The 17,030-nt window shown below is 44.5% G+C and overlaps 1 protein-coding gene across 1 annotated transcript in view; it reads left to right on the top strand.

The window, feature by feature from the left end:
* ppp1r37 (protein phosphatase 1, regulatory subunit 37) overlaps positions 1-17,030 on the top strand; it is a 56,394-nt gene that overhangs the window by 12,894 nt on the left and 26,470 nt on the right. Inside the window, exons 2-4 of the mRNA XM_041179147.1 lie at positions 5,133-5,230; positions 13,214-13,259; positions 16,225-16,325. Of these exons, the coding sequence (XP_041035081.1) occupies positions 5,133-5,230; positions 13,214-13,259; positions 16,225-16,325 (245 nt within the window). The remainder of the gene's footprint in view (positions 1-5,132; positions 5,231-13,213; positions 13,260-16,224; positions 16,326-17,030) is intronic.

A 17,030-nucleotide genomic window follows, 5' to 3' on the forward strand; every position in this document is an offset into this window, starting at 1 on the left:
ACCCCCGATAATCTTTGACTCCTTTGGTTGGTCAAGAACCTATCCATCTCTGCCTTAAAAATATTCAAAGACTCTGCTTCCACCACCTTTTAAGGAAAAGAGCTCCAAAGACTCATGACCTCCTGAGAGAAAAAAATTCATCCCATCTCTGTTTTAAATGGGCGACCCCTTAAGTTTAAACACTGACCCCTAGTTCTAGACCCTCTCACCAGAGGAAATATCCTCTCCACATCCACCCTGTCAAGCCCCCTAAGGATCTTATATGTTCAATCAAGTCGCCTCTTATTCTTCTAAACTCCAGCAGGTACAAGCCTAGCCTGTAAAACCTTTCCTCAGAAGACAACCCGCCCATTCCAGGTATTAGTCTGGTAAACCTTCTCTGAACTGCTTCGAACACATTTACATCCTTCCTTAAATAAGGTGACTAATACTGTACACAGTACTCCAGGTGTAGTCTCACTAGCGTTCTGTATAACTGAAGTATAACCTCTGTACTTTTGTATTCAATTCCCCTCACAATAAATGATAACATTCTATTAGCTTTCCGAATTACTTGCTGTACCTGCGTACTCTTGTGATTCAAACAGTAAGACACCCAGATCCCTCTGCATCTCAGAGCTCTACAGTCTCTCACCATTTAGATAATATGCCTCTCTTTTATTCTTCTTGCCAAAGTGGACAATTTCACATTTTTCCCACATTATACTCCATTTGCCAGATCTTTGCCCACTCACTTAGCTGATCTATATCTTTTTATAGCCTCCTTATGTCCTCTTCACAAATTACTTTCCTACAAAGTAATCTTTGTGTTATCAGCAAATTTGGCAACCATCCCTTCATCCCAGTCACTTATATAAATTGCAAACAGTTGAGGTCCCAGCACTGATCCCTGTGGGACACCCCTTGTCACGTTTTGCCAACCTGAAAATGACCCATTTATGCCTACTCTCTGCTTCCTGTTAGCCAGCTAATCTGCTATCCATGTCAATATGTTACCCCCTACACTATGAGCTTTTATTTTCCTCAGTAACCTTTGATGTGGTATCTTATCAAATGCCTTCTGGAAATCTAAGCACCATACATCCACTAATTCCCCTTTATCCACAGCATATGTTACTTCCTCAAAGGACACCAATAAGTTGGTTAACATGATTTCCCTTTCACAAAATCATGTTGACTCTGCCTGATCACCTTGAACGTATCCAAGTTCTCTGCTATAGCTTCTTATAATAATAACTTCTAATATTTTCCCTATGCCAGATGTTAAGCTAACTGGTCTGTAGTTTCTCACTTTCTGTTTCGCTCCCTTTTTGAATAATGGAGTTACATTTGCTATATTTCAATCTCAATGGAACCTTTCCCAAATCTAGTGAGTTTCAGAAAATTAAAACCAATGCATCAACTATCCCACTAGCCACTTCTTTTAAGACCCTAGGATGAAGTCCATCAGGACCCGGGCACTTGTCAGCCCGCAGCTCCAACAATTTACTCAGTACCATTTCTCTGGTGATTGTAATTTTCCTGAGGTCCTCCCTCCCTTCCATTTCCTGATTTATAGCTGCTTCTGGGATGTTAGTTGTATCCTCTATAGTGAAGACTGATGTAAAATACCTGTTCTATTCATCTGCCATTTGCTTGTTTTCCATTATCAATTCTCCAGACTCACTTTCTATAGGACCGACACTCACTTTGTTAACTCGTTTCTTTTTTAAATATTTATAGCAACTCTATCATCTGTTTTTATATTTCTGACTAGCTTTCTCTCATACTCTAATTTTTCCCTCCTTATTAATCTTTCAGTCATCCTTTGCTGTTCCTTATATTCTGTCCAATCTTCTGGCCTCCCACCTATCTTTGAACAATTATATAGTTTTTCTTTACGTTTGATACTATCTTTAACCTTTCTAGTTAACCACGGATGGTGTGTCCGTCCCTTGGACTTTTTCTTACTGGTTGGAATATGTCTATTCTGTGTGTTCTGAAATATCCCCTTAAATGTTTGCCACTGCATCGATATTGACCTATGCCTTAACCTAATTTGCCAATTCACTTCAGCCAGCTCTGCTTTCATGCCCTCATAATTGCCCTTATTAAAGTTTAAAAACATAGCCTCGGACCCACTCCCCTCTCCCTCAAACTGAATGTAAAAATCAAGCGTATTATAGTCGATGCTACCTAGGGGCGCCTTCATTATGAGATCATTAATTAATCACATCTCATTGCACAATACCAGGTCTAGCCTGGCCTAGTATAGCCTCCTCTTTGGTTGACTTCAGAACATGCTCTTCTAAGAAACTATCCCAGAAACATTCTATGCACGCTGCATCTATCCTACCTTTGTCCTTTTGACTTTTCCAGTCTATATGTAGATTAAAGTCTCCCATGATTATTGCTGTGCCTTTATGACAAGCTCACTTTATTTCTTCCTTTATGCCCTATTCTACCATGTGGTCACTATTAGGGGACCTGTACACAACTCCCACAAATGACTTCTTGCCTTTACCATTTCTCATCTCTATCCGAACCATTTCCACATCCTCGTTTCCTGAATTTAGGTCATCCCTCTCTATTGTGCTAATACATCATTAACTAATAGGGTCGCCCCTCCAACTTTTCCTTGATTCATGTCCTTCCTAAATGTCCTGTACCCTTTAATATTCAGGTCCCAATTCATGTCCTCCTGCAGCCGTGTCTCTGTAATGGCTATCAAATCATACTTATTTATTCTATGTTCACTCTCAGTTCATCTGTTTTGTTTCGAATGCTTCGTGCATTCAGATACAGAGTCTTTCGTTTTATCCTTTTATTCTTTTTATAACCTCTAGTCTCATCTGTTGATTTACTGTTAGATTTGTACACACTAATCCTTCCTGTCAAGGTCTGTTTTTCATTCCCTGTAATAATATTTTTCTCTTTTGCCTTGTCTCTACTCTTTGGTTTACCACATCTTCCCAAATTTGTACCCTTGCCCCCACTACTTAGTTTAAAACCGTCTCTACTTCCCTGGTCATACGGCTTGCAAGAACACCGGTCCTAGCATGATTCAGGTGCAGACCATCTCAATGGTACAGAACCCCCTTTCCCCAGTATTGTTGCCAGTGCCCCATGAACCAGAACCCACTTCTCCCACACCAATCTTTGAACTACGCATTCATCTCCCGAACCTGATTTGTCCTATGCCAATTTGCACGTGGCTCAGATAATAATCCAGAGATTATGACCTTTAGGTCCTGCTTAATTTGGTGCCAAGCTTCTCATACTGACTATGCAGAACCTCCTCCTATGTCCTGCCTATGTCGTTGGTACCAACATGGACCATGGTGACTGGGTGGTCCTCCTCCAACTGCAAGTTCCTCTCCAGGCCTGAGCAGATGTCCTGAACCCTGGCACCAGGCAGGCAACACAGCCATCTGGACTCGTGCTCTTTGCTGCAGAGAATGGTGTCAATTCCTCTGACAATGGTGTCCCCTACTACCACTACGTTCCTTGTAGCTCCTCCCCACCCCCAGCTTGAATGGTTGAATGGCTTCCTGTACCACAGTGCCATGGCCAGTTAGATCATCCACCCTGAAGCCCCCACTCTCATCCAAAAAAGCTGAAAAATCCTCAGACCTGCTCCTGCACTCCTGCCCTCTGGGTCCCTTTACCTGCCTCACTTGCAGTCACACCCTCCTGTACCTGACCACTGACCAAACCAGAAGACTCCATCCTAAGGGGTGTGACCACCTCCTGGAATAAAGTGTCCAGGTAACTTTCCCCCTCCCTGATACGCCACAGTGTCTGCAGCTCAGCCTCCAGCTCAATAAATCTGAGCCGAAGTTCCTGCAGCCACAAACACTTACTGCAGATGTGTTTGTTTTGGGTCACACTGGTATCTAGAAGCTCCCACACCCTGCAATCGCAGCACATCACCTGCCCTGCCATCTCCAATATGTGCTGATTAATTAATTATGATTAATAAAGCTTGCACTCCCCAACAGTTTTTGGCACTGCCAGTAAACTTTACAATACTGATAAAACAATACAATATTGATAAAACTAATAATACCAGTTACTAGTTTACTGACTCCTTCTGCTGCACCAAAGTGGGAATCAAACTGGAGGCTGAAAAAGTAGAAGAATAAAAAAGCACCTCCTTCACCACTCTTCTCCAAACTCCCCACTCAGCACACTTTACTTCTTGCAGTAAACCTCACCTAAAGCACCTCTTTCCCCCATGTACCGAATTCTCAATTTGAACAAAATACACTCAATCAGTCTCTTTGTCTCACTCAAGCCAAAGTCTCCCCTCTGTGACCATGTGCCTCTTACTGCAGAGTCAGTGGCCCTTGCGTTGCAGAGCTAATTCTCTGTACAAGTGCTGCCCTGAACCTGTGATCTTATGTTTGACATACCCATGAGAGCACCCCAGTGCTGAGTTGGACAGAGCCAGGATTGGTATCCAAGGGTATCTGTGACTGATTTCAGCTAGGGTAGTGTGACATTTTCCCCCACCCACCCACTCCACCTGCAGTACCTTGCCAACACCTATGGTTAAGGTTCATTTGTGAATAATGAACTCCAGGATTGAGGTACTGCAAGAGGCTGGCCTCCCATAACACTCCCCAACAAGAAATCAGTGCCTTTACGAGAGTAGGGAGGGTAGATAAAGAATCCATGACAACATGAGGCAAAACCAGTGTTTTTAATCAGTGAGTGGTTAGGATTTGGAATGCACTGCCTGACAACGTGGTGGATACAGATTCAATGGTAGCCATCAAAAAAGAATTGGATAAATATTTGGAGGGAAAGAGCCAAGGATTGGAACTAACTGGATTGTCCTCCGGAAGAGCTGGCACAGACTTGATGGGCCAAATAGCCGCCTTATGTGATGTACTATCCTATGATTCTATGGAAGATTTTCTCTGGCAGAGAAAATCAGAGTAAAAATCAGAATTAAATGTGCCTGCAGATATTGCCAGGCATTGGTGTGTGTATGTGTATTTGTGGGGCTGTGTTGTAGTTGGACTGTGAATTTAAAACATTTCTGCTCCACACTTTGCATGTTATGCACTCGGGAACATGATCTGCTTTATCCGTTAAGCCTGTTGCTGAGTTTATGTTGTGATGCAGAAATGTGTGCTGTTTTTCAGCCCAGAACGTGACAGTAGAGGAGATTATTGCTGCCTACAAGATGGCCTGCCAGAAGCTGAACTGCAAACCGATTAACAAGCTGCTCAAACAGATCCAAGTAAGGTCTAACTTTCAAAGCATAGTCACCCATGGTGGGATTTGTTAAGTGATGGCACCTTAAGGCAACATTATGTACATTCTGTTGCAGAGAGTGGTCATGCTTTTTTTTCACCTGCCAATTTTTTTGCTTGGTTCAACTTGGTTCATCTGGCATCTTTTCTCCATAGGTCATCCTCACTTGCTGCATAATTTACCAATCTAGCCTGATCAAGTGTCCTTCGTTTCGGCAGGTTTATCCCGCAACAGTTCAGTGAACAAATTGACTGCGAGCAGTTGTGTGGACTGCTCCCTTCCCAGGTTTGATTCCCGGGTTTGTACTGAGTCAGCTGATATCATTGGGGGTGACATTATGGGGATTGGAATTGGCCCTAGGCCAAGCAAGGGAAAAATCAGCCATGGTTTCTGCCACTGATCAATATCCAGCACCCAGTGATGGAGAGTGAAATGCGTGAGCATGGACAAGATTAATTTAAACTGTGATGCTCCCTGTGGCCAAACATCCCATGGTATCACTTTCCAGGCTCCCCACCCGGGAGGGGTACTGGAGGGTTACAAATGCTACTGAATTATAGTCATGATGAAGGAAGAGACTGTGGAGAAAACTAGAGGCTAGGGAGCTTACATTCTGTACTCATTGACCGAATGCAGTAAATATTCACTGGTACAAAGTCTGGTGTGGTGTAGAATCAAAGCCTATGGTAAATTTGTAATCAGTTACATAGGAGGACAGAGGAAGGCACATGTGAGATTCATGCCCCACCCTCCTGTGGCTTTGTGCCAGTAAAGTCTGTTCCTGTCTAGCACGGAGACAGCCCTCCACATCTGTTAGGCTGTGAAATCCAAAGGCTTGATTGAGACACTGCCTTGGGGCTTTGGGTATGGATGGGGAGCCACTTTTAATCTGGTTGGCATGATTTGGATAAGTGTGCCAAGCTTTCAGTACCCACTCGTAACGGCAGCTTCACTTCCTTTTGACCTGTGGGTGCAGCAACAGGTTGGGTGCAGCCCTGTTCATTTCTCCAAACCTTTTGAGGCAATATCTGCAATTCTGTCCCTTATCACTGTTGAACAGAGCATGCTGTTGATTACTACTCATATTATCAGTGACTGCCTGGAGCGTTGTTTACATGTGGTCACAAGTTTCTGGAGTGCTCTATTGACATGACAATTGTAAATATAGGCTTGTCCCAGCTCCAGTGAAGTATTGTGCTTGGCAGGCCTGAATTTAAAGTGACTGCTCTAGCCCCAGTCACTGGGTCTACACTGCAAGATCCAGGCCTCTACCCATCTTGTGCAAATTGTCCTTGGCTCAGTGAGTTTTTTTTACAACTTTTACTCCTCCGTAATCCCTTGAAGGCGCTGACTTTGGCTGGCCTTTGACTCCACCGATGACCAAGTATGACCTTGTGACTTTCTCTCTCTGGGAGAATGGTTACGAAAAATGCAGTGGGTTTTTGGAGCACAGAACACATTACTGATTAAGGGACTGATTAAGACAGAAAAACCTATCTTTCAAAGGAAAGCCGAATAAATATTTGCAGGAAGGGCAGCGGGATTAGTTTTGGATTGATGTAGCAAAATGCCAGCACAGACATGATGGGTTGAATGGTCCCTTCTATACTGTAAACCTCAAGTGGTCCACCAGTAGTTCAATCCCCATCCACCACTACTCTCCTCCGTCTGGCTGAACTTGTTCTCACACTGAACAATTTCTCCTTCAACTCCTCTCACTTCCTCCAAATAAAAGGTGTGGCTATGGGTACCCGCATGGGCCCCAGCTATGCCTGTCTCTTTATGGAGTATGTGGAACATTCCTTGTTCCAGTCCTACTCCAGCCCCCTTCCACAACTCTTTCTCCAGTACATCAATGATTACTTCGGTGCTGCTTCATGCTCTCGTCGGGACTTGGAAAAATATATTAATTTTGCTTCCAGTCTCCACCCCTCCATCATTTTCACATGGTCCATCTCTGACACTTCCCTTCCCTCCTTGACCTCTCTGTCTCAATCTCTGGTGATAGACTGTCCACCAATATCCATTACAAGCCTACCGACTCCCACAGCTACCTCGACTACAGCTCCTCACACCCCGCTTCCTGTAAGGACTCCATCCCATTCTCTCAGTTCCTTCGCCTCCGTCACATCTGTTCCAATGATGCTACCTTCAAAAACAGTTCCTCTGACATGTCCTCCTTCTTCCTTAACCGAGGTTTTCCACCTACGGTCGTTGACAGGGCCCTCAACCGTGTCCGGCCCATCTCCGGCGCATCCGCCCTCACGCCTTCTCCCTCCCTCCCAGAAACATGATAGGGTCCCCCTTGTCCTCACTTATCACCCCACCAGCCTCCGCATTCAAAGGATCATCCTCCGCCATTTCCCCCAACTCCAGCATGATGCCACCACCAAACACATCTTCCCTTCACCCCCCCTGTCGGCATTCCGTAGGGATCATTCCCTCCGGGACGCCCTGGTCCACTCCTCCATCACCCCCTACTCCTCAACCCCCACCTATGGCACCTCCCCATGCCCACGCAAAAGATGTAACACCTGCCCCTTCACTTCCTCTCTCCTCACCGTCCAAGGGCCCAAACACTCCTTTCAAGTGAAGCAGCATTTCACTTGCATTTCCCCCAACTTAGTCTGCTGTATTCGTTGCTCCCAATGCGGTCTCCTCTACATTGGAGAGACCAAACGTAAACTGGGCGACCGCTTTGCAGAACACCTGTGGTCTGTCCACAAGAATGACCTAAACCTCCCTGTCACTTGCCATTTTAACACTCCACCCTGCTCTCTTGCCCACATGTCTGTCCTTGGCCTGCTGCATTGTTCCAGTGAAGCCCAACGCAAACTGGAGGAACAGCACCTCATCTTCCGACTAGGCACTTTACAGCCTTCTGGACTGAATATTGAATTCAGTTTAGGTCTTGAGCTCCCTCCTCCATCCCCACCCCCTTTCTGTTTCTTCCCCCTTCCTTTTTTTTTCTTTTCCAATAATATATATAGATTTTTCTTTTCCCACCTATTTCCATTATTATTAAATCTTTTATGCTCCCCCACCCCCACTAGAGCTATACCTTGAGTGCCCTACCATCCATTCTTAATTAGCACATTCGTTTAGATAATATCACCAACTTCAACACCTCTGTGTTCTTTTGTCTGTGACATCTTTTGATGATCTGCTCCTATCCTAACACCGCCCCCCCCTCCACTTCTCCCCCCCACCCCACCTTAAACCAGCTTATATTTCCCTCTCCTTGTAAAGAAAGATCAGTTCTGTTGAAGGGTCATGAGGACTTGAAACGTCAACTCTTTTCTTCTCCGCCGATGCTGCCAGACCTGCTGAGTTTTTCCAGGTAATTCTGTTTTTGTTTTGGATTTCCAGCATCCGCAGTTTTTTGTTTTTATTTTTATATTTACACCAGTAGTTCAGTTGCTCAGTATAACCTGGTATGTGGCATTGGCCATACGGAACATACAGTGCCCCATGTTCAATCCCTGGACTGGATTGAATTGCTGATCTAAGTCAGTGCAGACATGAAGGCCCTATAACTGGCCTTAAACCTCTGGGCGAGTGAGGGAGGAAGAATCAAGATCGCTGCTCCTGTTCCCTCTGCAGTCTTTCTTGATGAAAAGCCTGAACGTTTGTGCGCTGGGTAGGACAGGGTCATGCTTGACTGTGATGCCTCTACAGTTGAAAAGCCTTCCGCAACTCACTGTGCTCGCTTACACTTGAAGCATCAACAAAAGCAGAACCTTGGGCTGGACAGGAGGGAGGAATAAGAAAAGAACTCGGAACAGGAGCAGGCTATTCAGCCCCTCGAGCCTGCTGCTGCTCCTATTTATGTTCTTGTTTCTCCCTCCTGTCATACATTAAGACCATGGCTGATCTTCTGAAATGAACTTGTTTCAAAAGTGTTTTAAAAGTTCTCAATGGCAACTCACCCCGTGAGCTACAACACCTCAAGCATCTTGTTGATATCTGCCACTGAGTAAAATGTATACTATCTCAAGGTTCTTTTTTTGTCTCTCTCCTCATTTCTTCCCCTTAACCAGCAGAATCTGTGTCTGCCCCTGTCATCGGTTTCCTGTGGAATTTAGGAGCTGCTCTGTAAAAGGGCACAGCTTATTGTAGCCACGTTGACAGTATGGTGTGACATTCCACCTCTTGCTCCAGCATCCTGCTGGTGAGAGACTGTCAGATTCCTGTCCTCTGACATGGCTGCTTACGCTACAGCCAAATCCTTGAGTTTCCATCACACAACTGTTAAACACTCCTTTGTTGAGTAGTGATTTTTATACTCTCTCATTCCCTAACTATCACCCTGCCCCATGAATGGTTTTAACTCTTGAGGGCCATAGTTCTACAGCTGTTGGCCGAACAGATGCCTCAACCAAGTAGCCATTTTTCACATCTCACAAGTCACAGCATAAGACGTAGGAGCAGAAGTAGACCATTCGGCCCATCGAATCTGCTCCACCATTCAATGAGATCATGGCTGATCTGATAATCCTCAACTCCGCTTTCCTGCCTTTTCCCCATAACCCTTGATTCCCTCACTGATTAAAAGTCTACCTATCTCCAATTTGAATATACTTAAGACCCAGCTTCTACAGCCCCCTGCAGTAAAGAATTCCACAGATTAACTACCCTCTGAGAGAAGAAATCCCCCCTCATCTCCCTTTTAAATGGGTGACCTGAAAATCCCTCCATACCGGGAATCAACCTAGTGAACATTCTCTGGACTGCCTCCAGTGCCAGTATATCTTTCCTTGGGTAAAGGGACTAAAACTGCATTGCGGGCAGGCAGCACAGCTGAGTGTATGGTGTTGCCCTCACCCTTGTTCACAACTTTGGTTTATTCCCCTGTGCAGGGCATTGGTGAGACCACACCTAGAGTACTGTATAGTCTTGGTTCCTTTATATAAGGAGAGATATACTTGCATTGGAGTTCAGAGCAGGTTCACTAGGTTGACTCGTGAGATGAAGGGGTCATCTTATGAGGAAAGGTTGAGCAGGTTGGGTCTGTACTCGTTGGGAGTTTAGAAGAATAAGAGATGATCTTATTAAAGCATATAAGATTCTGAAGATGCTTGACAGGGTTGCTGAGAGGATGTTTCCCCTGGTGGGGAAGTTTAGGACAAGGGGCATAATTTCAGAACAAGAGTCTCCCTTTTAAGACAGAGATGAGGAGGAATTTCTTCTCTCAGACAGTTGTTAATCTTTAGAAATCTCTATTCCAGAGGACAGCAGAGGCTGGATCATTGAATATATCCAAGGCTGAGATAAACAGATTTTTAATCTACCAGGGAGTCGAAGGTTGTTGAGGGACACAGACAGGAAAGTGCAGTTGAGGCCATGGAACAGTTGAGCCGTGATTTTGTTGAATGGCAGAGCAGGCTCAAGGGACCAAATGGCTGACTCCTCCTCCAATTCCTTATGTTCTTACCCCAAGTGCTTCTCAATTTAGTATAATCTAAATTAGCACCAACGTGGGATACAATCAACAACTTTCTGGTTCCTATGATTTGAAAGCTTCAATCTGGATCCATTCGAACAGATGACAAAGAAAGATTTTACATTTTTATAGCACCTTTCACAACCTCAGGACATGCCAAAGTGCATTACAGCCATTGAAGTACCTGTGATAGGTCGTTACTGTTGTAAAGTAGGAAATATGGTGGATAATTTGCACAAAGCAAGTTCCTACAAACAGAAATGTGATAATGACCAGATTGTCTGTGTTTTTAGTGATGTTGGTTGAGGGATAAATATTGGCCAGGGCTCGGGAAAACTCCCCTGCTCTTTGAAATAGTCCCATCACTGAGAGAGCAGTGGGTTTAACAGCTCATCCAGAAGCCAGCACCTCATACATTGCAGTACTGATCAATACTTCATTGGAGTGTCAGCCTGGACTTTGTGCCTAAATCTCTGAAGTTGGACTGAATTCAACTGACCCGGAGGTGGAAATACTACCCACTGAGGCAGGGGTCATCCACCAATTCTTTTTTGTATTCTTTCATGGAATGCAGGCATCGCTGGCTTGGCCATATTTATTGCCCATCCGTAATTGCCCTTGAGAAAGTATTGGTGAGATGTCTTCTTGAACCGCCACAGTCCATATGGTGTGGGTACACCCACAGTGCAGTTAGGAAGAGTGTTCCAAATTTTTGACCCAGTGACAGTGAAGGAATGGCAGTATGGTTCCAGATAAGGATTGTGTGTGGCTTGGAGGGGAATTTGCAGGTGGTGGTGTTCCCATGCATCTGCTGCCCTTGTCCTTCCAGGTGGTAGAGGTCACGGGTTTGGAAGGTGCTATTGAAGGAGTGTTGGTGAGTTTTTGCAATGTATCTTGTAGATGGTGCACACTGCTGCAATGGTGGAGGGAGTGAATGTTGAAGGTGGTGGATAAGGTGCCAGTCAAGTGGGCTCATTTGTCCTGGACGGTGTCGAGCTTCTTAAATGTTGTGGGAGCTGCGTTCATCCAGGCAAGTGGAGAGTATTACATCACACTCCTGACTTGTGCCTTGTAGACGGTGGACAAGCTTTGGGGAATTAGGAGGTGAGTTACTCACTGCAGGATTCCCAGCCTCTGACCTGTCGTTGTAGCCACAATATTTATGTGGCTGGTCCAGTTCAGTTTCTAGTCAATGGTAACCCCCCAGAATGTCGATGGTGAAATATATTCATCAAGTAGCAGCAAAGCATATGAATGCTTTTTATTTTAGTGAGCCAGCATATCTTTGATCACTCCAAGAGGAGAAGCTCATGTTTTACAGTAGTTGCTCATTTAGACACAAATTTCAACCCCCTGATTGACCTCAGGATGCCACTTTTAGATTTTGTGGTCAGACAATTCAAGCCCCACTCCAGAGATTGAGCACATAATTTAGATTGAGACTGCACTGTACTGTCTCAGGGACCATCTTTCAGGTGAGAGGTTAAGCTGTAGCTACCTCTGCTGTCTCTTAAAGGAACCCCCATTGCTGAGTGAAGAAAAGCAGGTAAATTCTCCCGGTGCCTTGGCTGATGTTTACCCCTTGACCTACATCACCAAAATGGGAAATATGATAGTTGTTTGTTATATGCAAATGACCAAATTTTCAACAGTACATCATTGGCTGTGAAGTGCTTTGGGACGTATTGAGGTTGTGAAAGGACAATGAAAGCCTTTACCTTTCCATGCCCTTGTTCATTTGCAGAATAGACTGCAATTGTCCTTTGTTCTGTTCTGAGCCATTGTTTATCAACCAACCTGTAGATAGGAATGTTGTGATACTGCTGTTACACCTCAAAACGCTGTGAAAATGACTTTGTAATAAGCAGCCATGTTGATCAAGTTCACCTCTATAATATCACCGGACTCTGCCCCACCTCAGCTTATCTGCTGCTAAAACTCTCATCCGTGCCTTTGTTACCTCTAGACTTGACTATCCCAACACACTCCTGACCAGCTTTCCATCTTGTACATTATGTAAACTTGAGCTCCTCCATATCCCAAACCCCAATCACCCTACGCCTCTTGTGCTTGTTGATCTAGATTGGCTCCCAGTCTGATAAAGCTTCGATTTTAAAATTCTTACTCATATTTTCAAATCCTTCCACAGTCTTGCCCCTCCCTGTGTGCGTAATCTTCCCCCAGCCAAAATCCTACGGGAACCAGCTCTGGCCTCTTGTGCATCCCCAATTTTAACTGCTCCACTATTAGCAGCCATGCCTTCAGTAACTCTAATCTTTGGAATTCTGTCCTTGAACTCTCTGCATCTTCACCTCCCTCTCCTTTAAGTCTTCCTTAAAGCTTACTCCTTTGACCAAGCTTTTGGCCTTCTGCCCTAACACCTCCTTACAGAACCCTGTGTCTGGTTTTGTCTGATAATGCTCCTATGAAGCACCTTAGGATGCTTTACTATGTTAAAGGTGCTATATAAATGCACACTGTTGTTGGTTTTACAGGTAATTATTGGTCATATTTTCTGTTTTGTAGGAGTTTAAGGAACTGTCTCAGAGGTTGGACTGCTTGGATCTAAAAGGTAAGGCTGATAGTCTATTGCAAACTCTGGAATGAGAGAGGAGGGGACATCTTCATGACAAAAAAATACATGGACTTGCAGTAACTGCAGTAACATTCTGAGATGGGGGTCTGTGTTCTTCTGAAATTGAAAGCTTACAGGTTACTCTCTGAAGTTTGGCTGTTTATATTTAATAGTTTATAGTTTGTGTTACGTTGATATGTGCTCCTATTGGCACTGGCAGCCCTCTAGCACCTCACCATTGTTTGGGGAAGATCAAGGAACTGGTTTACACTCTGCAAGTTTTGGAGTAGACCAGATATTGGCCGATTGTTCTGTTCCCAGAGAGAAGTGAGCCTCTGGAATGAGTTGCCAGCTCGAATGGTGGGTGCTGACTCTGCCTTCAAGAGGGAGCTGAAACCAGTTATCTGGTTCTTGACTGGGGAAGAGATTGTATAGAGAGGGGTTTTATAGATAACTCCCTGCCTCTATGATCTCCTGGACTGGTTTTGATCGACTGAGAGGAATTTTCCCGAGTGTTTATCTCCTGATCGACCTGAGTTCCTTTCCCTGTTTTGCTGGCTTCTCCCATGAGTCATGAGGCGAGAGGCAAACTTGTTGGGCCTGCTGCTATTTCCCTGCCCTGAAGTTAGTTTCATTGTGAGCGAGCCCAGGTTGTAACATTCAGTCAGCTGTTCAATTATAGGAAGCATCAGAGCTGAGTCCAAACCTGAAACCACCAACCCCCACCCCTGCCTTCACACAGTGCTTGACAACAGGCTTATTGATTGGTAATCGGATCAGGAACCCTGACTTTTTCCCACCTTCCCTAGCCCAGAACTCACCGAACTGCAGGCCCCAGCTGAAATCTGAACTCATCACGGACAGGAACTCATCTTAGGGCCTCTGGTGTGCCTGACTTCCAACCAAGTTGGTTATTGCCCACAGAGACACTGGAAGGAGTCATTTGTTTTATTTCTGATATTGCCTCCAAAGTCCCTTTTTGTTTAACAAACCTTTACCAAAAAGGGTTGTGAGAAAACATGAAGCTTTGCGATGAAAGACTTGCACTGTGGTGAAAGGTAGACTTTCTTCTTTAATGTGATGTGCTTTGTTGGACTGAATTACAATTATTCTCCTGATGGCCTTCATCATCAATGTAGCACACTGACAACCTGACTGTATGATGTACCACAATTAAGGAGAAACCTGTTAATGGCAAGATCCATATAGGAGCATTGATGGCTGGAGTTGGCAGACCACAGCCTGAGTACTGTAGAGTTTTGGTCTCCTTATTTGAAGAAAGATATAATTGCATTAGAAATAGTTCAGAGAAGGTTCACTCGACTCATTCCTGGGATGAAGGGCTTATCTTATGAATTGGTTGAGCCAATACTTAACTGGAGTTTAGAAGAATGAGGTGATTTTATTGAAACGTTTAAGATTCTGAGGGGACTTGATAGGGTAGATACTGGGTGGATGTTTCCATGGTTTGGGGGCGGGGGGGGTAGACAGCGGCTAGAACTAGGGTAGATAGTTTAAGAGTAAGAGATCTCCCTTTTAAGACGGAAGTAAGGAGAATTTTTTTCTCTGAGGGTCATTAATCTTTAGAACTCTCTTCCCCAGAAAGCAGTGGAGGCAGCGCCATTGAATATATTCAAGGCTGAGTTAAATAGATTTTTGATCAACAAGGGTTTCAAGGTTTATTGGGGTCAATCAGGAAGGTGGAGTTGAGACTACAGTTAGATCAGCCATGATCCTATTGAATGGCAGAGCAGGTTCAGAAGGGCTGAATGGCCTGCTCCTGCTCCTGAGCCCAGTGTTCCTCGGCTCTGAGTGGGCAGCAGTTACGAAGTTAATTTGGTATCCCAATGCCTCTGACAAAGACTAATCAGCCAGGATTTCCTCTGCTGATTTACTATGCAGTGACACCCAGAGAGAGCACATGAGCCTTAGCGAGTTGTTGTTCCTTTGACAATGCCTTCCACACCTGTGAACTCTTACCACCTAGAAGGACAAGGACAGCAGGGGCATAGGAACACCACCACCTGCAAACTTCCCTTCAAGTCGCACACCATCCTGACTTGGCACTATATTGCCATTCCTTCACTGTTACTGGGTCAAAATCCTGGAATTTTCCCCCCCAACAGCACTGTGGGTGTACAAATACTGCATGGACTGCAGCAGTTCAAGAAGGCAGCTCACCACCACCTTCTCAAGGGCAACTAGGGGTGGACAGAAAATGCTGGCCTTGTCAGCAATGCCCACATTCCAAGAATGAATAATAAAATGAGGCCATTTAGGTCATCAAACCTGATCTGCCCTAGCATGAGATTATGGCTGAGGGGAGGCGGTGGCATAGTGATATTGTCACTAGTATTCCAGAGACCCAGGGTAATGCTCTGGGGACCCGGGTTCGAATCCCACCATGGCAGATGGTGAAATTTGAATTCAAGATTAAAAGTCTGATGACGATCGTGAAATTGTTGTAAAAAACCCATCTGGTCCACTAATGTCCTTTTGGGAAGGAAATCTGCTGTTTTACCTGGTCTGGCCTACATGTTACTCCAGACCCACAGCAATATGGGCAATAAATGCTGGCCTAGCCAACGATGCCCATATCTCATGAATAAAGAAAAAACTTAATATACTCACCCCATATCCCTTCTTTAATACTTTTGGTTATCAATGCACAAGTGAGGGGATTGAGCTTGATTCCCATTCAAATAGAGCATGTTCTCCTATATGAAGAGGTAGCAGAGGGCAATTTGAGCTTGTGAGGCCATAACCCGGCAGGTAGCCAGAAAGCAATGGGTAGAGTTGGATTTTTTTTTAAAAGGCTGCAGATGAGAAGCTGTGTAAATATTTTCCTTGAAACCTTTGTAAGTAAACCTGTTACAGATTAGATCAACTAGATGGATGTCTGAACAGAGGAAGAGCAAATCTGTCAGTTTATTAAACCCTTGGGATTCTTTTTTCCTTGCAGGTGAGAAACTGGACTACAAAGCTTCTGAAGCCTTGGAAGAGGTTTTCAAACGTGTCCAGTTTAAACTGGTGGATTTGGAGGCAACCAACCTGGATGAAGATGTAAGCTGCTTAAATATTTACACAAATATATATTTGACATTTTGAATTTTCGCTTCCCTGCTGTCTTCCCTGATGTATTAATCGTGAATGCCATGGTTACGCTGCATATTTGAGGTCAGGTTTCAGCTGAGTCCCACATTTGAATTAGTTCCAATTTAAACAACACATATATTGGTATTATTGTTTATGCCAGTGCCAGTTTGGATGGACCCTGCCTCATCAGCTGGCACATGGATTAGATCGCTCTCTTCATGCTTGTAAATACTATGACTCCTTTGTACTCTGTACTTGGAGATTCCAGCTGAATAGTGACATAATGCACAGTACCTGGTTCTTGGCTGTATTGGCTCATGCACCAAATAGGCCACACAAAAAAACCTCATTATCCAGCCAGCGGTTATAATTACTGAGATGCTTTTGACCCCAGAGTGCCAGTGAGCAAGGTCAGAGGAGTTAGACTAATCTGGAATAAAACCAGCAGCTCAAAACAGAGAAAAGTTCATGTTTCTGGTCCAGCCCTTGGTCAGAACCATATTCTCTATAACCGTGAGTGTGTTCTCATGCCCATTCCCTCATACTCTCGTGTCGTTGGTGCTGCACATAGTATTCATAAATGTTGTTCCAGTAATGTAAAGTGAGGGTCTCAATATTTGCACTTCCATACCTGAGTACTGCTAAACAAAGAGACATGGTGTTGAAGCTTTC

This window comes from Carcharodon carcharias, chromosome 34 (genome assembly GCF_017639515.1).
Source record: "Carcharodon carcharias isolate sCarCar2 chromosome 34, sCarCar2.pri, whole genome shotgun sequence".
Lineage (NCBI taxonomy): Eukaryota > Metazoa > Chordata > Chondrichthyes > Lamniformes > Lamnidae > Carcharodon > Carcharodon carcharias.